The sequence below is a fragment of the Falco rusticolus genome, chromosome Z (assembly GCF_015220075.1).
Source record: "Falco rusticolus isolate bFalRus1 chromosome Z, bFalRus1.pri, whole genome shotgun sequence".
In the NCBI taxonomy this organism is placed as follows: Eukaryota; Metazoa; Chordata; class Aves; order Falconiformes; family Falconidae; genus Falco; species Falco rusticolus.
In genome coordinates this window covers 73,625,562-73,647,471 of record NC_051210.1, presented here as the reverse complement: position 1 = coordinate 73,647,471, position 21,910 = coordinate 73,625,562, and the positions used below count along the sequence as shown (strand labels likewise).

At 41.7% G+C, this 21,910-nt stretch overlaps 1 protein-coding gene across 14 annotated transcripts in view; it reads left to right on the top strand.

The window, feature by feature from the left end:
- The window catches only part of UNC13B (unc-13 homolog B), a 215,155-nt gene that overhangs the window by 120,864 nt on the left and 72,381 nt on the right, over positions 1 to 21,910 (top strand). For 9 of the 14 annotated variants that reach the window (XM_037373652.1, XM_037373651.1, XM_037373646.1 and 6 more), the window contains 5 exons: positions 5,801 to 5,847; positions 11,050 to 11,128; positions 11,900 to 11,905; positions 12,855 to 12,929; positions 13,434 to 13,653. In XM_037373652.1, the coding sequence (XP_037229549.1) occupies positions 5,801 to 5,847; positions 11,050 to 11,128; positions 11,900 to 11,905; positions 12,855 to 12,929; positions 13,434 to 13,653 (427 nt within the window). The remainder of the gene's footprint in view (positions 1 to 5,800; positions 5,848 to 11,049; positions 11,129 to 11,899; positions 11,906 to 12,854; positions 12,930 to 13,433; positions 13,654 to 21,910) is intronic. The other 5 variants (XM_037373647.1, XM_037373658.1, XM_037373661.1 and 2 more) reach the window with 1 other exon arrangement.

The following is a 21,910-nucleotide window of genomic DNA, read 5'->3' as shown; positions in this document are numbered from 1 at the left end:
TAAGAGGATCTGCAGTGTAACGTCTTACATTGTGTTTGCAACTGTACCTCACATAGAGACATTTCTGGCTTTTGGATGCTCAACAGTTTTATTTTCTTAAATCTATGCTCTGTGGATTCAGTGGCTGCTGTGCTTCTGCCTCTCCCATAGCTGCATGAATCAGGCAAAATCAGCTTCCTGAAGCAGGCTGAACGTTGCTCGGCTTTTGGGCCTCCAAGCAGATCTTATCCTTTGAGTTTGATGAATTTGCATTTCTAAGCTTTATTGGCTAATGTATCAGCAGCTTCATTTCATTCTTACTGGTGAATGTCTGCCCATTAATGCTTTTTCAGGAATGCAGAGATATCTGGGGTCAAATATTGGGGTCAGATTCTATCATCTTCTGGATTCGGTGCAAAAACGCTGAAGCCTCCTTTAAGATGCTTATCTGGCAGCTGGAAAACTGGTACTGGAAGACACATCAGGTGTAAGGAGCTTGATTTGAGGCTCTTCAGTCGTTTAAATCGATGCTGTTGCAGAATACAGTGGATTTAAAATAATCCCTTGGCTTGTTGCAGCTTTGGATTCCTTGTGAAACGTAGCATACTTGAGTCAATGAAAACACTGAACCACAAGACAGCCTGGTTTAATTGTGATGATTTAGTTCAGTCTGATTCTGCTAATACCCCTGAAGAAATGGTCTAATTAGGCATGACCAGAAGTCTAATTTAGGCAGTGGAACAGTTGCTCTTTGTTTTAGCCTGATTGATATTAATCTATAGCTTAAATTGAGGTTTTTGAGGTTTAATAATGAAGCATAGTATTTGAAAACAAGTTAGGATGATGTTCAAAACAAATTAAAAGTCATTATTGATTTTTTTCTTATCTGTTTCAATAAAGCAGCTTTCCGTGTTTTACATCTGGTTTTATCTAAGAGGATAATGTGCGAGACACAGTACTTAAGTGTGATGGGAAGTTACATCGTTAGAAAGCCATTTATGTGGTGGGGGCTAATGGATCTGGGGATGTTCTTCCTTTTCCTTGTGCTGCTCCAGACTTAGTAATTTTTTTATTTTTTTTTAATGCCTCTCTGTCCATTTCGTGGACTTTTTCTTCTACAGAATTATGTAATTGTTCTGTCCGTTAAAACATCTTCTTGTGTATGAGAGAAATTGCAAAATATACAAGCTCTGGCTTGGTTAAATAACTTCTCAAATTACTTGTAAGCCTAGCTGTCGCTTTTCCTGAGTAGGCAAAACTCCTGTTAGTTTCCTTTCTAGGCTTCACCAGACTTTGCCTTCCCTATGACTGAATACTATGACCTCAATGATCATGCCTGTTGACTTGTTTAATCCAAGTTATTAAATTTATGCTACTCTGTCACTGGCATTATTTTGCTAACTGGTTCTTCATTGATAAGAAACTTTTAATTACTTGGAGGAGACCTTTTAGCAACTGATTTCAGCATGTTTTACTGTCTGTGACAAGCGCTTTCCCGGCTGAAGGTGTTTGTTGGACAGTAGGTGTACAACTGTCATCCATCAGCATCAGAAATAAAATAAATGAATAGAGGTGTGATGGGCTGTTTTGTTTACATTTGCTTCTTCATCTTTTCAGTGTTGTTTTATGTGCTTACTGGAGATTTTAAAAATAAATAAATTCAGATTCACGCTGGTCTGGCTGCTTTCAAGGAGAGATCAAGTGACAGACTGGCGCAGAAAAGTGAAGCACAAGCCAGCAAAACACTTTCTGTGACATGCAACGTGGGGATGTCCAGGTGTTAAACGTATCTTCTTTCTCTTTGTCCTCCCATTTGTTTTGGGAAGGACAGTGCTAAAAACTCTCACTGTCATTCCACTGTTCTCATCTGCCTGTTGTTTCCACTGCTTGCCCAGGCTCCAAGTGAGCCAGGCTGGCCGCATGGGCTGAACTCGAGCAGATCCATGGCTGGTGACAAGACCCAGGGCAGCTACTGGAGCCCTCCTGTGTCCTGGTGGGAGCACTGCCTTCAGAAGGTGCAAAACTCCCCAGCTGCAGCAAATCCATCTAAACAGCATTGCCATTTGCTGCCTTTAAATGAAGGGGAATATGTGACATGTTCCTACGCACATCAGTGGTGTAAACCATGGATTACTTTAACTGGCACTCCCAGAGATGTCTGGACCCTCTTAACCCTCATACCAGCTCTTGCAGGTAATGCAGCCTCTGTGGTTCTAAGGCTACATGTGTGAGTGCAGCAAGGGACTGCAGAGGAATTCTTGGTGACTGCCAGCCCTCTGCCACTGTATGATACTGCGAACCCAATTTCCTGCTTTAAAACTGGCTAGGTTAGATGTAGTCTTTCAAAAGGAGAAGCAGATTGCAGAGCTATCATGGTTAGACACCTTCAAATTTTCATCCTCCGTTTATATTTAGCTGCAGTTGTTCTTCCATGCAGTATGTTCTCCTGTCTATTGAATAAGCACAGAAGAAGGTTTGTTTTGCTAGAGTAAGCAAGCTGTCCTGCTCTCCTGTAGTATTGTGTTTACATCCTTGTGCTGCTTTTGCCATTTTTTTTTTGTGAATTCTTTTTACTTTGATGTAGAACAAACAGATGATACATGCCTTTCTGAAGGAGTCTTGCCAGCAGAGTACAGAGGTATTTATGCTTTTACTTCTATAGAGACATTTTACTGGACACGCTCTGGATAAATTCTCTCCTTACATGGCTGTATCATAGTGGCTCATGGCCAGTGAGATGACTAGAACTCAAGTCCGTTGTCATGTGCTTTCCTCCACTGAGGAACACCTTGCATGCAGTCAGATTCTCAGCAGGCTTTGGGGCTCTGACCTGTCATTTATGCCATGTTCAGTCCTCCGTTGTTGCAGTCTTCACCGCCATCAGTTCTTTCCATTGGGCATCTGATCTGAGTTCTGTATCAATAATCCTCCTATGTTTGTCATCAGCAGATTTTATCAGCAGATCCTACTTCCACTGACTTCCTTACTGCATTGTCCACGTCTGGCTCAGTTACTGGTTTACCCACCATAAAGCTCCCTACTCCTCAGTTTATCTGACCTTATTAGTGTCACATGGCATTGCATCAAAAGTTTTTTGTTGAAATGAAAATTCCCTTGATCATTCATTTTACTGTCTAAAGAAAAATGGCTGCTTTGTCAAACAAAAAAATACATGTCTTCAAAACTGTTGTGCCCTATATGATATTTTTTTTCCTGTTTGCCAGTTATCTCCATGTGAACTCTTTGCTTTGTGTTTACTCTGAAGCCTTTGAAGCTATTGAAGCCAATAATGAGCCTAAAATAATCTAGATCACCTCGCCCTCCTTCCCTCACACACCTTAACTGTGGGGACTGCACTGGCTCTTCTGCTGACTCAAGGCATCATCCAGTCACCCTCGTCCCTCCTTTGATGGATATCAGGTGCTGGTTCTCCGGATTTTCTCAGGGAGAGCGCTGCCTGGAACACATTACCTCTTTGCTTTCAATAGGTGATAACTGCTGTTTCCTCACAGCCATCACCTGCCTTGTCCTGCATCAATATTGTCTCTTACTGAAAGTTCTTTCCTCTTGTGCTCTTGTACCCAGATGACCTTTAATCTGACCCTAAAGAAGCTCTTTCTTTTCTCAAGTTTTCTTTTTATTTGCATGTCTAAAAGGCTTGGCAAAAGTAAATAAAGTACAGTTTGTCTGGATTCTTGGCGCTTTTTACATGGCATGTCTTAAAATCTGGGAGGTGATGGAGGTTTGTTTCCTGATGATGCTTTCAGCCTTTCCCTACATCCATGCTCCTGGCCATTCTTTGTTGACTTAGGGTTGCCTGTAGGAAATGGTTATTTCTCAGTTAGGTAACAGCTTTCCCTGGATCTTTTACCCCTGAACAGAGTTCTTGATGCTCTTGTGGTCTCCAGGCTGCAGTATTGCCCATACTATTTGTGGTCTTTAAGGTCTCAAATATTTGTTGCTAGTATTTAAAGTTTCTCAGATAAACTGATTGAAAACTTCTTTTCAGTAAACATTGCCAGGTTTATGTTTGTCATTCTCTGTCATTTAGCACACCAGAACCAACTGGTGTCAAGCTCAGTCCGGTATAAAGTGTTGCTCCATTTCAGGATTGCTTTCCAGTCACAGCTCTTCCGAGTGTTCGAAGGCAAAGAGAGGGATTTCCTCCCCTGTGTGCTCTGACGGATCTGGTTGCATTTGCTTCATGAAATCTCTCTCTCTTCACCAGCAGTGGATTCAGATCCCTCCAGAGGAGATGCAGGTTTCAGGCTGAGGGGTTTTGGAAGCACAGCTCGGAGTGGAGGGGGGTAGAGCACGATCGGACCTGCAGGTGCTTAGTGCCTGGTGCTGGGCCGTGGATCTGGGCTCCTGCCTGCTCTGCAGGCCTACATGATCATGTGGAAAGGCTGGAGTGACCATTCAGTTATGGATAATGTCATGTTGATCATGCCTGTTTAAAAAGAAAATAACAAAAATGATGTAATCTTCAGATCTGCCTAGCCCTGGAGCTGTCGGAATAACTAATAAAAAGTTTGGATTGCTGCTGTACAATCTGAGACCACACACAGAAACTTGTTTTCCTTGGTTATTTCTGCTCTTGTTGGGAGACCTTGTCTGTCACCAGTGAACAACATGATGTTGCACAGCTCACCCAAAGTACAGGACAAAAAAGAAAAAAACCAAACAAAACCCAACAGCTTTCATTTGGGGCTGTGATTTTTTGTCTTGCATAAAACTGGAGCTTATTTTCTGATGGTTTCCTGACAGACATTCTTTTACTCTGTTGTTATTCTCAGGTTGTGAGTCCTATGTCTGGAAATTGGTTTTCCACTCTGGGCTAATTGCAGACACTTTATACTCTTGGCAGACATAATTGTCTGAGGTTGGAGTGTTACCTATTAGCAGGGTGCCTTGCTTCGTCCTGTTTGAAACCAGCTTTTCTTTCAGGGAGTACAGGAAAATGTATGAACCGTAAGCTGGAACAAAGGGATTCCCAGTTATAGGTAAACCATTTTCCCCTTATCCCAAAACTTTGGTTTCCTCCAGGGACATTGCAAGCGTTGAAACTCTGATCAGCCCACTGATTTTTCAGCTCTAATCAGTCCGCTGATGATTTCCAAAGAAACAAAACATCACTCTATAAACACATACCTCATATGAATGTAAGAACGTGGTTTGAATTCATGAATATGAATCCTTCTGTCTGCAGTCTGTGGTGTTTTCTATCACACCGTGAGACCCAGTTCACTGCAATCATCTTGCAAGTGGTGGCCCTTGTGTGACACCTGTGGGAAACTGAATACTTGCATATAAATGAGCAGAGCTGCAATGGGGACCTTCCAGCTTAGGGGGCTAAAGAATCTTTGCATTTAAGCATGACCAAAATTCTCAAGTGTTTGTACAAAGTTTCATGTTGATCAGTCATTTGTGCATTTCATACAGGTGTTTTTAATTTGTAACATCTTCATTATGACCATGTTCACAGAAGTGGTGACCTGTAGTAACAAGAGCTCCCCAAAGCTCTTGTTTTTGTTGGGTTGGAAAAGCAAGTTGGTCTTCGGAACTGCCTTTTGAAAGAGGAGGTGCACTGAACAGGCTCTTCAGGTTCCAGTCCTAGGTGTTCGATGAAATCACATAGCCTGTCTGTGTCTGTATGCCTTATCCTGACATGCTGCTGGCCATTGGAGGTGCTTGAATGAGTTTCTGTATGCATTTACCTGCATGCAGTGTGGTCTGTTGTCCTTTCCTCAGAATATAAGTACTTTTTCTGGTGTATTTGGAAACTAACATTGTGTTGTTCTTTTCCCTTATCCCATTTAAGGGTCAAGATGAGGCTGATCCATCAAAACCACCTTGGCTCAAAGGAGGGTAAGTGGTATTTTGAGACCTTATTTCCCCATATTTACAATTACAGTGTACTTTGAGGTCTGCAGTTCAATCTAAGTAAAAGCAGCATTTCTGATGCTTTTAATGGCTGTTTTCAGGAATAATCAAGTGGTCATGCCTCACTTAGGTCCAGGCTGTTGCTGTATTTCAGACTCTCTTGAACAGTTGGAGATGAGCTGTGCAGCTCTTCAAGAGATCAGTGGTTAAGAACAAGTCTATAGTTGTAATGTATAATCTGTAACTTGATGGTGGCGAGTACTTACGGCAGCAGTATTAAATAATCTTTACTGAGCACCACAGAGTAGTAGCCTCGATGAAGTCCTTTTCCCTGAATCAGTGACTGATGGCACCAGGGAAGGGAAACAAGTAGCTCAGAAAGATTGCTGTGCTTTTTACTTTTAGAAGAAAAAAGTAGTTTTGGGGCGGTCTTCTGTTTTTGCAATGATTTCTGTGGTCACTGTAGCAGTCAAAACTGCAGTAACTCTGGAAATCAGTGCAGTTTGTAATTTTTAAAGCAGTGATCATCATGCCCCTTTTGCACGAGTGAGAGTGAGAGGCTATGCATTCCCTCTGCAATGCACTGCTTGCAGCAAATGCAACGGACAAATTCTGATTGTACTTTCAGCACGACACACTGCAAAATAGATGCCAGCACAGCAGCTTCCCTAGAATCCTCTCTGAAAAAACAAAGACAGCAATGCACTTTAAAGCTCCTAGGTTATATGTGCCTTGTATGCAATTAGTGCGGTATGGTTTGGTGTTGGTGCACTCATTAGGAGCTGATGTAGCAGCAGATTCACCCTGAAATCTCAGCAAGAGGTTGGCTTGCTTCACTCACAGGTTAATTCTCATACTACTGAAGGAAGCTTCCTTAATAAAACTGAGTCAGATTGAAGGCTTCATTATACGTCTTTCTGCTTTTGGAGTCTTTGTTCTGTGATGTTGGTGTTCCCACAAAGCATCCTGCACACCTGTGGGTGCCTGGAGCTGCCTAGCAAGCCCACGCTTCCCGAAGGAGCCCGGGACTTCAGTGAGCAGGCTGCTGGAGAACTGGCAATTAGCAGGAGCAGAAGACAGTGATTTATTCTAACTATAAACAGCACCTTCTCCTGCTTTAACAGAGAGACCATGTACTGAGTTTATCGGTTCATGCACACCGAAATGATTTCGCAGCCTGAAAGATGAAGACACCTACAGTTCTGGAATATTTAAAAATTGTTTTGGCAATTCAAGGCAATGTTTGCTCTACTCTTTACTTTTTTCCCTTTTTATGCGAGATAGAACAGTCTGTCTAATGTAGTTTTGACAAAAGTTTGGCTTATTCAATATATCCCCACATGCAGGGGATTTCTATAAAAGGTGCTTGTGAACCTTTAATTCCACCGCTAGACACGTTGTGGCTTATTAGCCACAAAGTATGTTAAAGCATTTACATTTGGAGTTCTTCTTTCATGTGGAGATTAGAACAGTGGTGTACTTTGAAGGGAGAAATCATCTTCTGTCATTGCAAACCATCTTTGCTTGCTTACATTTTCAAGGTTTAGTGGCAGCATCTGTATGATAAAATTTGTATTAAAAGATGAATACACGCTTCAAGCTATTAGCACTTCTAGCATAATGCAACAGTAGCTGCTGGTCTGGAATCACTGGCTTTGGAGATAGAGCTTAAAAAAACCCCAAAAGTGCAATTGGTGTTATGGATCAGTCTCTGGATGTTATATCTCATATCTATATATTTTATTTACTAGTGCAAATCATCTTCTCATTCAAAAATGCTATTCAGTCCTCAATACAGCACTCCATAATAATGCTATAAATATTACATGCGTTGCAGAGGGGAGTTACCCTATTACATATAAAGCTACAGTGTGCGTATCTGAGGCACTGTCAGTACTCCTGTCTGTGCAAACACTGTAATTTTAAGGAAAGTAGAGGTTGTGCTTGAATAAAGAGGCTTAGGTAGCTGAATGCACAACAAGCTGAATAATTCTGAAAACTAAGAATTCTCACTGAAATGTTTTTTTAAATACTAACAAGCTAAAAGCAGGTCATCTGAATGTATAACTGTCTTGGTACCAGGGTACCTCTCTTCAGTGGTGAATACGAGCACCTTTCAAATATTCTTGTTCTCTGTCAGTCTGGCTTAGAGCCGGTTCTATCATAAACCTCAGTCTGTCATAAATATTTTGCAACAAACCAGATCGTAACTAGGTATATTTCTCAAGCATGATAACTTGTTTAGGCTCATCTTGAATTTATGAACCATGCAGTTTTAATGTTTCTCTTTCCTGGGAAATGTCAGAGTATCAGTTTCCTTTCAATTGAATTAGGGGAGAAAAAAAATCATTGCAAATTGTATAGAAGAGAAGTGTTAATTCCCAGCTGTGGCATTGGCTTAGCAGGAGCATTGACTCTGGATTTTAACTTGTGACCATTTTGTTGTGTCTTTTTGTCTTACAGACTCTCCCTTTCTATTTTGCATATGCTTTCATAACTCAAGTGATTTGACACAAATCTTTGACACAAATCTTCCTATAAGCTGTACTGTGATTTAAATAATGCTGGAATTCTTGGCTTCATCTGGGTGGTCTTCTATGACACCTATTTTACCCCAAAACAGGGTTGCTAGTATTGGACGGGGATGTAACGTTAGGGCAGCAGACAAAATTCCATGTTCAATCCCAGCAACACTGTTCTTAGTTCTGACAATATAAACACTTTATGCAGATATTTCTTATTTCTTGATGTGGGTCAGATTTTTCTATAATACACCAGAAGGGGATTATTGCAGTGTAACTTGGGCAAAAATATCTTCTGGAATTCTCTACTGGATGTGAGGGTAGCCTCTAGTAAAACCACCATATAGCCTCACTGTAAGGATTTGCAGCGCTGGAAAACTGTTCTCATCTTGGCCAAAGGTTCCAATAGTTTTAATTAACTGCTGTAAATCTCCACCTTTCTCATGTCTGAGTTTGCCTTCCATTCCCAGCTGTGAGGTGTAGTTGTCACAGCTGACCATGGGTGGTTCACGTTCGTCATGTAGGAGCACAGCGAGCGGTGCATGGTGCTGCGGTGCAGATGTGACTCATGCTGCATGCAGAGCCGATGCAGTTCACACAGTTCCATGTGACTGCTCACCTTCCCACCAGGCTTGTTCAGCCGGCAGCAGCTGTCAGCTCAGCTGTGGCTCGGACATGTCACCCTCCTACGCACCGTCAAAAAAGTAAATTTTACCGTTACAGTGCTATGACATGTTTCTGTATATAAGAGACTGTTCCCTTCTTTGACACAGCCTTGTGTGTGACACAGCTGTGCAGTGATGTCCTTGTCCATCCTAGAGCATGGTCTGCTATAACGTAGGTTTGGTCTCCCTGGCTGTGTTTTTGACTTTTGGCTGTATTCAAAGAGGGTTTGAGTAGGTCCTGCTTGCCAAGGGGTGCAGGCTGCATCTTGTCACTTACCAGCCTTTTTTATGGCACGTGCAAGTTGGTAGTGGCATTTTGGTTTCCTAGAGGAAGGGTAGCTCCATGTTGGTGTCTCTTAGTGCAGTGAGCACAGTTGTCCCTTATTCCTCTTCCCTGCAGCTGTGGCATCCTAAGGCATTTCAGCTGGGTGTGGTGTAACGAATCAGCAAAATACACAGAAGTGCAGCTTATCACACGGCTGCAAAAAGGAGTGAGCCAGCATGCTATGGGGGTAAAAATGGATGGCTGAGGACTGAGAGGCAGAGGTTTCCTTTACAGTCTCTGTAGCCAACAAAAAGGGCTTAGGAACCATGTTCTTAGTGTTAGCAAGGCACAAGATCAGCATGGAGAAGGGGAGGTTGTGTGAGACACTGAGAGGGGCCGTGGGTTTTGCCTGGCAGGATGGGTGTTTGTGGCAGGGAGAGGGTCACATCACACGTCTTTTTCTTTGGTTTGGGAGGAATATGATAGGCAAACCAGCAGAGAAATGTGTGCTCAGTTCCCAGCCCTGGTGAAAAGCATTATCGTAAGGCCCTACAGACGAATGCCGTTGATTTAGTGGGGGCTCTCGAGCTGAATTAACAGACCTCCTTCAAGTAAAGGCTTATATCCATGTGGTATTACCAGAGAATAGCAGAATCCAATTACAGTGATCCAGGCTGGTCTTGTTGGGAAGGCAACAGTTTATAGTGTTTTATTCCAGCAGGTTCCAAGCGTGGCTGGAGTAATGTCCCTTTTACTCCATCACAAATTCCACTAGCAAATGGCAGCTCTTGTGTGTAGAGGTCTCCGTGGCTTGAAATGCTGAGTACCACAAATGTTCCCTTTTGTAGTAATAAAAATAATCTCCTTTCTCCTCAGGTGTGAGGTTTTTCCTAATAATTACATGAACCTTGAGGGCCAGGATTATGTTCTAGCCTAGAATCAGACGATGGGTAGCAGCATCCTGCCCCTGGACTGATCCACTTTGACATGGTCCCTCCCAACCATCGACACCAGCAAGGATGTCTGGATTGTTGTGTGTGAAGAAGATAAACTCATAATCGTTTTTTGCATTCACTTAACACTTCCTTAAGTATAATCTTCTGGCTGATTTTGCTTCCTCCAGTAAAACATCCGTCTTCTCAGTGTCCCAACCCTAAATTAATTAAATAGAAAGAAAGGGGATGGAGAAAGACTGGAGACATGATGTTTTCAAGTTTCCAAAGTCTTTCCTGCCATGACACCCAATGCTAATAGTAAACTATAAACTGAGCTCTCCCTAAGGAATAAAAGGTACTTATGAAAGCAGAGGCATGTGGCTGAGCTACCACAGTCTAAGCTGTGTGTGAATTACTGCCAGGGAGCTCTGGTTGTGCCGTTGGGTAAGTATTTTTGCCACATCTGTGTCCCACAGACACAGTGGGGTTAAGGCTGCTTTCACCCACCGTACAGGCAGCAGTGACTCTGAAGCACTGGGTGGTCTGCAAGCACGTGCCCCGCCCACTCTGAGCTAGCTCAGACCTCAGAACTGAGAATGGGAAAATGACCTTTTTTTCAGCATGTTAACAACTTTAGTTTATTATTAAATTGCATTTACAGTGAACTCATTCTTCCCATTCTCATTGACTATGATACTAGCAAGAAGACATATTTTAAGGAAGTTTGTTGGTCATGTCTTTACTGTCTCTCACTGCTGGCATGATTTTTAATCTTTCCCCCCCTCCTCCTGAATTTCTAGGCCTGCAGGAGGTCTCTATGGCATCGATAGCATGCCTGATCTACGCAAAAAAAAGCCAATTCCACTTGTCAGTGATCTGGTAAGAGATTTCTTTTTCTTCTGCCACACAGCCGTTAGTGCAGCTGGCTTTACTTTTTAACATATGATACATTCACTGTTACTTCAAGAAGCAGAAGGTTTCCTGTTTGAATTAATTCTTACACTAAAGGGTTAGGAGTTGTACTTGGAAAAACCTCTGTGAGAATGAACTACAGTTTTGTAGACAGTTTCATTCATTTGGCAGAATTAAGATATTTTTCATGTTCTTTTTCCTTTTTATTTTGCACAGAACATTTGATTATTTTTAGGCCTGCATTATTTTAAAATGTTTTCCTAAAAATCACATACTTTAGGGAAAGTTATAATGTCCATGTGAGGTCTGGCAACTTACCAGAAGGTTGGAATTTCAGAGGATAGATAAATGAGCATATGTGCTTGGATTTTTAAAGCAATTTGCAATATTGCCAGTAGGCTTCTGAGGAAGCACAAGAACCAAGCGAGTAATGAGGACAAGTTTCATATGCTTGTGTGATACAGTGAAATAAGGCTTCTGCAGGACAAATGGTTTTCTGTTGGCTGTGTTCAGTACACGTAGCGATTTCATACTTGGGAGAAATGCTGGAACAGCTGAAAGACTGAAGTTTCCATAGCCTGTAATTCATGTGAAAAAATGCATGCAATTTTCTCTGCCAGCTTATGCATGGGAAGCTTAGTATGTGTCTTAATAACTGCTTGTATCTTAAATCTTTGCAATAATGGCATTAACTTGTGTCACTTCCTTTGTATGCTTTCATTCTCTCTCTCTCCGCAGGCCATGGTAAGTGGAGCTAAAGACTATCCACCAAGTCTTCACCAGAAACAAAAACTATTTTACCTTATTTTCCCTCCACTTCTTTGCTTTTTATTTTGAACCTACAGTATAGCAGTGCATGTGTATCCAGCACTCTGTCCTGCTGCATCACTGATAGAATGAACTTTTTCAGTCTGTCTTCAAACATATGCATGAAGCAGAGCATAAATGGAAGTTTCTGATAGGGTTTGATGATTTCAAACTAGATGTTGCTAGCTTTAATTGACTTCTCTGCTTTCTTCTAACCGGAGTGGCTTGCTGAAGAAATCCTTTGTATGCCAGTGTGAGGTGCTGCAAAGGCACTGCTCTGTGCTGTCCAAGGCTGCAGAACTTCGTGTGATTGTGGTGCAAAAGAGGCAGTTTTGAGGGGAAAATGCTGTTCATTGTTTTCAGTGATGGCAAATGAATGTGATACACCAGCACATTCAAACCTGTGCTCCCAACCCACTCTGTTCTTTTTTTATCCTGTTTATTTGTAACCCTTTCACTGTCACGTTTTGGAGTGTTGTGTATGTTGCAAAACTGATGAAATAATTTCCTTTTGGATATGAATGAAATTAGATATAGAAGAGTGAGTCCCCTGTAACGACCTTTGGCAATAGCAAAGTTACTGTTGCTACAAGAACACAGAAGTGGAGATGTGAACCCAGGTTTCATTGACAGTTCTTACCAGAGAAACAAATAAAAAATTTCCGGAGCAAGACTGGTTGTGGGCAGATGGAAGTTGGAGACCTTTCAAAGTATGCATTTGGCTCTCCTGAGATCTGAGCTATCGTTTCAGAAACCAACTTGAATGTAACAGATTGCTGTTTTGGTGTCTGGTGTGACCAGAGTCCCCTTGGTCACATCTCTGGGCTTGTAGTGCCAGTGCATTTCTGGATATTGGTGGTAAATAACAAACTTTCTTCCTTCTTAGTCACTGGTTCAGTCCCGGAAAGCTGGAATTACCTCAGCAATGGCCACTAGAACATCTCTCAAAGATGAAGAGCTGGTAAGTGGGAGGGTTGCTTGGCTCCTGTTAACGTTTAGTAATCAAATTAAGGGAGTTTGGCTCTTTGGGATACAGAGCCAGCTTCACAGATGTCTAAAAATATAGATGCAAAGCTTCTTGTTTCATTTGTTTAAAGAAACCAAACATGTAAAAAATAACATTTCATGTGTCAATATGATCCTGAAAAATGTAATCTTACCATTTCCTTCTGTGCTATCTACCATGGGGGACAGTGTGTGAAACTTACTTTATGCAAGATATTCCTCATCTGCAAACTGTAATCCTTTTCTTCCATCTCCTCCACTTTTTTTAAATGCCTGGAGAAGCATTTTTGGAAGTGTGTCCTCTGCTGCTGCTTGTGAAAGTTTGATACATTTGGCTACCTCAAATATGTAGTTTTATTGCGCTGCTCATGCATTTTCCCTTAAAACTCATGCATTAGCCAGCAAAAACAGGTTCAGTCACCTTCCTGGATGTTGGTTTATGTGTGCTCTCGCCTTTCAGAAATCTCATGTCTATAAGAAGACCTTGCAAGCCTTAATTTACCCCATCTCTTGTACAACGCCGCACAACTTTGAAGTGTGGACAGCCACAACTCCTACCTACTGCTACGAATGTGAGGGGCTGCTGTGGGGTATTGCACGGCAGGGAATGCGCTGCGGTGAATGTGGTGTCAAGTGCCATGAGAAGTGCCAAGACTTGCTCAACGCTGACTGTTTACAGAGTGAGTAGTGGCTGCGGGAGTGCGGCTGGTCCAAAAGTGTTAGTGGAGCTTTCCTGAATGTGTAGGTGGTGCCTCAGTGATCAGTGAAGCTGCATGTATTAAAATAACTGCGTATTTTCTGAAAAGGTGCCATTGGGCTGAACCTACCTCCATGGCCCTGTGGACACAGACCGCTCCACAACACAGAACCCCTTTGCCACATTGTTCTTGATGTGCTTTAAAAGGTTTAATCCTTGACTCTTGCCCATCTATTGGTCTGTTTGCTTTAACCCATCTAATAATCTCTGTCAGTTCGGGTGGTGTGTTTGCTAACATGTCCTGTGTGGAAGAGAGGTGGTGGGCTGGGTGAATAGGGTGCTGGGCTGGATATTCTGACTTTTGTTCTGTCCCACCTGCCCTGGTATCCCAGTTGGGTTGCTTGTTTCAACTGTTAATGCTGTTTTAAGCTCTTCAGGGCAGCACTGTGTTCCTCCTTAAGGCATAGCATCCATGGATGTTGTTTGGATTCTCTGTACCAAGCGCAGGTTGGCAAGGCATTTTGTGATCTTAACAGTGGGGTCTCATGGCTGATTCACTTTAGAGACGTGGGGCTGAGTCAGCAGAGATGATGGGTCAGATTGAAAGGCGTTGTTTGAGTGTATAGGCAGTATTTCATCTTCCTACTAGCTTTTCTGTTCATTTTGTTGGGGTTTTTTTTTCCCTAATGTTCAAAACCTAAGCTGTCTCTTCAAGAAGAGCTCTTCAAAAAGCTGTGACTTTGCAGAATAAATGAGACCTTACACAAACAAAGGAGATGTTTAAAAGGGATTTGATTAAGGAAAAGAAGGAGAAAAGAGAAAGAGAGAGAGAAAGTATTAATTTAGGCATCAGTTTCTTAATTTGGTCTCAAATTTATGTTCCTGCTTGAGAGCAAAATATCTTAGTCTAAATGGAATAGAAATTTCTGCCATATATGTTAAATCTTGAGTAGGAAGGTGGGGCTGTTTCTGCTCACTGATTTTTTTGGTGTTGCCACTTGATGGACTGAGTCTAAGGAATCAGAAAAGTTTGTGAAGGATAAACAGACTTAATGCAAATCCATGTCAGTGACTATAGGAATATAAGGAGTCAAATCTTTTATCTGCCTCAGGCTCTAATTGTTTGGGAAAGCCAGGCTGGGTGGTCCAGCAGGGGATTCCAGTGAATCATAGGTCACTTGCTTTTTCTTATGGCTTATCTTAACACCCCAAATGGATGTTGTTAATGCTTGCATTTTTGATGCGTGCAGAGTTTTAAATTGATCATAGTTAGGACTGAGGCTATTTGCACTGACCTGTTTGTCAGACACAGCTGATCCTGGTGGAACTCTCTGTTTCTCAGTTGCTGGCGTTTCTAGATTTGTTTTTGAGGGTTGCAAGGTGATCTTTATGGTTTATAACATTCGAACAATTGCATCATTGACACCTTGGCTTTCTTGCAACCTTTTAGTGACTAAGCGAAGACCTGCTGTGTTACATTTAGTTTAGGAGAATGCAGTTAAGTCATAACTCAGTTTTCTGACACAACCTGATGTAGAGGGTCAGTTAGACTGAGGATAACTTCATTTGTCTCTGGAGTTCACCTCTGCCAGCTGGTGATTTTCAGTATTTGAGATGAAAATCAGCCGATACATGCATCCAGGCTTGACGCAGGTCTATGTCCATGATGTTACAAGGCTGCAATGGAGTTGTGGTATCTCAGTATGGGTAAAATGCTGTGGAGAGCAGAGGAGAATTCCAGCAGCAGCGAGGAGACAGGCAGAAGGCTTTTGTACAGAGAAGAGGTCATGAAACTGAAGGAGAAAAACTACATTTAAGAAACAGGAAATTTATTCATGCAGAGGACAGCCGTGGCTGTCCATGTTCAAGAAGGGAGACTTCAGACTGGGATGGGTACTGGAGAGAGTTCAGTGGTAATGGGGAAAATATGAGAATGTCTGGAGAGAGGATGGTACGAGTTTTTTTAATTTTCAAAAGAAAGGCTTGGCAGTGTGGAACAGGAGAAGGACAGGACCGATGCTGTTTCAAAAAAGTAAAACCAGCCACACGGCCTGTCCCAGCAGGATGTTTCTGAAGGGATGTTGTGGAGCAGAGGTGTAAGACATGTCCATGTAGAGCTCCTATGACTCTGGCTTATCCTTACAGCTATCCATGCCTTAAAAGTATTTCTGAGCAGTAGCTGCTGTGTTTAATAGTTGGCAGTGGTGGCTCTGTAAATTGGTTTAATCCTACTCTGAATCTCTTTATGCCTGAACCATGCTGGGGGAAAAGCAAGATAAGTAGCAGGGAGGAAGATGATCTGTTTAAGCTTATTGTTTACAAAAGAAAAAAAATGGAATAAATTTGCTGTAAGAAAATTAAAGGTGGAAGTTGAAGACAACTTCAATGATGAGAACAAGGAGTCTCTGAAACAGCCTCTGAAGACTAGCCATGGATGCAGGTTTTTTTAATCTCTGGTTGGAATTAAATAAGATTATACTTTGGGCTGTGGGATGTGATGATGGCAATAGTTTGTGCTTTTCTATGGAATAGAAGTAACAACTGGAAGCTACTTTTCATATATGGCAAAGAATTGATAAGAACTTGTTATTTTATTCATGGGATTGCAGATGTTTGCTTTGCACATTTCCTTTCAAAATGTAAACACAAGATACTTCAGCATGCAGAGTTAAAGAAACAGAGAGAAAACAACTGGGAGTACACTGGGCTCAAAACTTGTGAAGCATGTAGAAAGGTAAAACCCAACCAAACAAAACCTTTGCTTACTGAGTTATTTGAAAGCTGCTCAGCATCAGAACAGGGAAGGTACAGGGACTGAGCCATGGGTCTGTTGGGGTACCCAGTATGAGTGTGGTGGGTATCACTATCTGGGGTAGAGATGTAAAGGAAACAGAAGGTGGTAAGGGTGTAATTAAAAGACAGAAAAGGCAGAGGAAAGATAGTGCTGGCAGATTAAGAAGATGGTAGGGCCAGTATGAGGATATGTTGCTGGGTTGGGAAAATAAATGTTATCGATACTAGAATCTATTAAAAGGCTCATTCAGGCTACTGTGTTCTTTGCTTTAGCATGTTCATGCTAAGATCCTTCTAACTAGAACACACCAGGCCAGAAGAAAATGGAAAAATTAGATTAATTTTTATATATATTTGAAGAACATAGGCTGTGCTTGAGGAATGAGAAACAGGGTTTCTGGGGAACAAGCAACAGTTTAGAGATCAAATAAATTCAAGACTGAGCTTTCTTGTATATTGAACTCAGGAGGGACTTTTTCCTAACAGAAGCTTTGTTGTTTTTGATAAAAAAACCCCCAACATTCTCAGGACATATCTTCACTTAGGTCTATTTAAAGCTTCCAGAAAATGTTACATTGGAGGAAAATGGATTTTCAGGCTGGTAACAAATACAATTCTGTTGATTATACTTTGCTGCCTCAGGATATATCTTCCCTTCAGTCTGTGTAAGTATTCTAGAAAATGTTGTATTGGAGTAAAATGAATTTTCAGGCTGATCACAACTACAGTTCCATTGTCTATGCCTTGACATTTTGGGTAGACACCTGGGGTTTTATTTCTTAGAATCAGAATGTGCAGTTTATTCATCTCCTACCCGTTCAGTGTCTTTCTGAGGGAAATGAAAGGATCTCTTTCCCCAGATCTATTAGAGCTAAGTTTGATTATATCTTCTGAGGGTGTTTTTCTTACCCTGTATATTTTTACTGATACAGTCAGCAAATGTGTGGGACTTCAGTGACAAAATACTCGAATTCAGTAATTGCCATTTGAATCAAAATCCATTTGCTGACTTGTTCAGCAGGGCTGTTCCATGAATTGGCAATGTCTGAAGTGCAGTAAACTGGAATAAGTTGTGCCATGTGTACTGCAGCCACCTGGTTTATGGCTCTGTTGGCACCAGGTTGTTTCTCTGAGGATGTTTCTCTGTTGTAGGTACTTAGAAGATACTATTCTGTGGTGGGGTGCTTAGCTATTTATCATAAACTCATAAATACTTGCTCAAGGGAAGATGCTCTCTTGTTAGCCTTCTGCTGTTCTTGGAAGTACTTGAAATCTGTGCTGCATGGGTACACTTCCTTTCTTACTTGGCTGAAAATGGATGGAGGGATGGTCTTTAAAATCCCTGTAGCATGCAAAGCTTTTGTAAAAAGAGAGCTTTTATCTCTTGCCCTGAGCACTGGTGTACTACTAACCAAAGTACAATGGGTTGGGCAATGTTGGTATCAAAGGAAGAGTAAAACTGAGGATGGATGTGTAGAATACCAAGGAATCAATGCAGAGAAGTGAGCAGAATTATAAGAAGGGTGGAAGGGAAGGACATTATTTTAGCAAGATCCTAGTAAAAGGGGCCCGTACAGTTCTGGGCTAGCATTTGAAAAGCCATAGTAATCCGCTCCTGCAAGTGTGTTTTGGTTTTGTTTGTAGTGATGCTGATCTAGTCCTCAGTAGATTACAGGTAAATCTAAGAAAAGAAATTCCCCAGGGATATCAGAGTCTGGTCCTCTGGAGATCTTGAAAGTAAGGAAATGAAACCTCAAGCTTCAAACTAGTGTTGATTAGGAAATCTGCCTTGTAAGTATGATTAGCCATATGTCTTTATTAGTGATTCTTTATGGTGTGCTGGAGCAGCAAACCTTGGAGAACCTCACACGAGCTATCAGGCCTGTGTTACTGAGTGCTGCTTTTGGTGCTGTTTTAGCTCCTGGAATCTTGGTTGACCTCCGGAATTCTTCAATGCTTTTTAACTCCGGACTGGAGGTTGGGTCTGTTTGTTGCTTTTTGGTTGAGAAACTTGTGTGTGTTGTACTCTGAATTCATCAAAGACTGCAGTGCAGAGACTGGCTCTGGCTCAGGGAGTGGACTGTTAGTCACTCTTGTGATAATCATCTTGGCTTCTGGGTTGAATGATGATTAGACACCATGGTGATGAATACTTGTTTGCTCTCAGAATTCTATGTAGGAAAATATTTGCACAGAAGGAGGAAGGATACCTTTATTTGAAACTTGAATATCTATTTTAAGTTTCAGGAATATATAATTTCTAAGCATTATCCGCCTACTAAACAACTGTCTTCTATCCTGCCAGTGTTGCTGTCTTGACTTTTTCCTGTTAAAGCATAGGATAACAGCACTGGCAGTTTACTAATAGCTGTATCAATACAATTCCCAATATGGATGTATTTGCTTTCTGTTTCCAGTCATAAATTGACTCACAATTCAATCCTAGAGAAGAAGAGAGAAGGATAACCATTTGTATAATACTGTTCACAGTACAAGTATATTCTCGTTCCTTTCTGTTGCCATTTACAGGATGAAAAGCTGATCCACTGGTCAAAACCCTCTTTTTGCAGCTGAATAAATATGGTCCAAGCCCAACAGCAAGAAAAGCACCCTCTGCCATCCAGTATAGTGGCACGCTTTGGGTTTATATCACCTACCTATTACGCCATAGGTAATGAGCCCCCAAACAGTTATTTTGGAAACTGGTGTATTTGTACCAACAAGCAGGTGTTAAAATTAAGAAAGTGTGTTGTTGAGACAGAGAGTTTGTATATTCTTCTTTAGTCTGCATTGTTAAAATAAGGCATCTGTCTGAGTCTGGCTTTTGCAGTGCAGTTCAGGTGCAGCCTCTGCAGGGACAGCGAGACCTTTTACAGGGAAGGGTTTCACAGTGGGGGAGCAGCATGGATGGAGCTGGGGGTTTTCCTCTGAAAGTCAGGAGACAGAGCTAAGCTTTAGAGGTGACTGAAGAGAGGGCTCTCCAGGGGGCTATGTGACATGGCTCACATGTCCTGCAACCCAAGATGCCCCAGACAGCTGTTGGCCTTGCAGAGGGATAAATGCACGATGCAAAGTCTCTGGAGGTGGTGAGGATGTTAAATGTGTTTTTAACTAGAATTCCTCCATTTGTCCAAGTTTGCTTGCTAAGCATCATTTGATGCTCCTGGAGTGCTTGCCTTAAGGCAATGATGCAGACCATGCCACCCTAGAATTATAACTTTTGTCCCATCTCAGCAATGAACAATAAAACATTTATGTTTACAAGCTGCCTGGCTAGAAATTTATTTAGAAAATGGTTCTGAAATAGAGCACTGTGCTCATGGACAACATAAACTCTTAATGTTTGAATTTGGTTCTTAATTTTCTAAAGTCAGAAAGGGCAGGGGAGGGTTGGTTTCTTTGGATCACGACAGATTCCGAATTCCAGCTAGGAAAGGCAAATTGTTCCATTTGGCCTTTCCTGATTTCCTAGTAGTTTTCTGTAGCTCTGCATATACTGCGTAGAGTCCACCTCCATCTCTAGAAGACCTAGTTCTGTTAAAGCTGAACAGCACTTCTTCTCTGAAGTTCAAAGTGTAGCCCCTGGTATCATTTCGGTTTCATTTTCCTTTAATAAATGTTGGGTCTACGGCTGGATGATTGCCTGATACAAGACATCACATTGGGTGGTGCTAATTCTTCATCACCGGTGAGTAGAGACAGCAGGGACTGCATAATTAATTCCAGTATTTTGATTTCATTTCATCTTAAGCCAACAATGGAAAACTCTGGGGCAGATACACTTTATTGTGCTAAATGAAATACTGAACATCAAGCCTCTAGCAAGTGAAATGAAAAAAATAATCAGGTAATGTGAAGTTACGGCTTGTTTTATACCCAGGTCTTTAATAGCATGCCTTGGTATTCAGTGTCCTTTAATGAACTTCTGAAACTTCAGTCACAGTCTGTTCCAAACTGTGTTTTTATTCTTTTTGGTTTGGATGAGGGAGTTATAATTGAGTTTTGTTTCTTTATTGAAGTGAATTTAGTAACGGTGAAAGGTGTTAGATTGAAGGCCCTAGAAATGGATGTCCTCAGGCAGCGTTGGTCACTGGGCACCCTGTTGAGCCTGCTAACAAGGTTACCTCTTTTGTTGTACTGCTGGGGGTCCTTTATGTGTATGTGTTCATAGAAGTTTATTCATATTTGGTCACTACCTGCTGAAACTGTTTCACATTCAAAACCATAATGCCTCAAATTAAAGGTGCTCCAGATACTGTGTTTGCCCACTTTTTCCAGAAGAAAAAAAATTTATGTATCTTTGTGATTGGTGGCTTCCTTTGCACACACTTGCACCTGCTCTAATACATATTTTTAAGGTAATTTAATATTTGGTGAACACCTGGATGAAGATAATTTTTCTAGGACAAAGCTTACTTTAACTAAACTATCCCAGAGAAGAAAAACAAGCAAAAGCATATTAAACTAAACAGAAATACTATGACTGAATGTGTACACAGGACTTTTTGTACACTGTGACTTTACTTTTGTGTAAACTCTTTAACTTCATCTGATCTAAGATCATAACTCGAAATTGCTGCAGACTGCATGTAGAGATACCGTGTGCAATCCTGGGTTCCTGCTTTTCATTTCACACCCAGGCTTGTCTGCCCTGTTAGCTCGTGTCATTGCTTTCATTAATGCGTGCCTCACACCTGGCACAATAGTCAGTGTCTGAATTTTCACAGCAAGCATGACTGTTAAAACTGCGTAGGGAGCAGTTGGTTGTGGGAGCGTTCTTGTCTCAAAATTATATGAACATCTACATTTTGTAAGAGGTACGTAAGTGACCAGAGGCCTCTCTTTTTCCAGACACAGATGAATGCCTGTGTGGTATAGACCCTATGCCTGGTTCTGGTGTTCCCAGCTGCTGGATACTGTACTACTGCCCCATGCTTATGATGGCCCAGGTTTTTAACTACAGAATTTGATACCTTAGAGATATTTGTTACAGTTACAATGCCTGTGTGATTCTAAGAAAGGATTATTTGTCTTCTTACAAACTGATAAAATAGAGTGGGATCCGAGAGGTACTTCAGATGCCTCCGGCTTGATGCCTGATCAAACAGGGTGGCTCCAGGTGGAATGGGACATAGATGGTGCAGTGATGCTGTGCTGCATGGGGAATTGTGTGGCACACGTTGGTAGGAAATGCTGACCGTGCTGGTCCATCTGAACTTCTGCTCTTCCATGGTGCTTAGGTGCAGCTTTGAGACAAGTTCATAGATACTGTTTGTAACAGAGGTCCTATGTCCTTTTCTTAGCACTTGCCCAAGCAGGGATTTATTTACTCAAAGCAAGGTGATAAGAGAAGGGGGCATGCCGATGTCTGCTGTTGAAGCAAGAACCTCATTTCTAGGTCTTCCTCAGCTGCAAGGGTATTAAACTCAGGTCTGTTATGGCTCTCC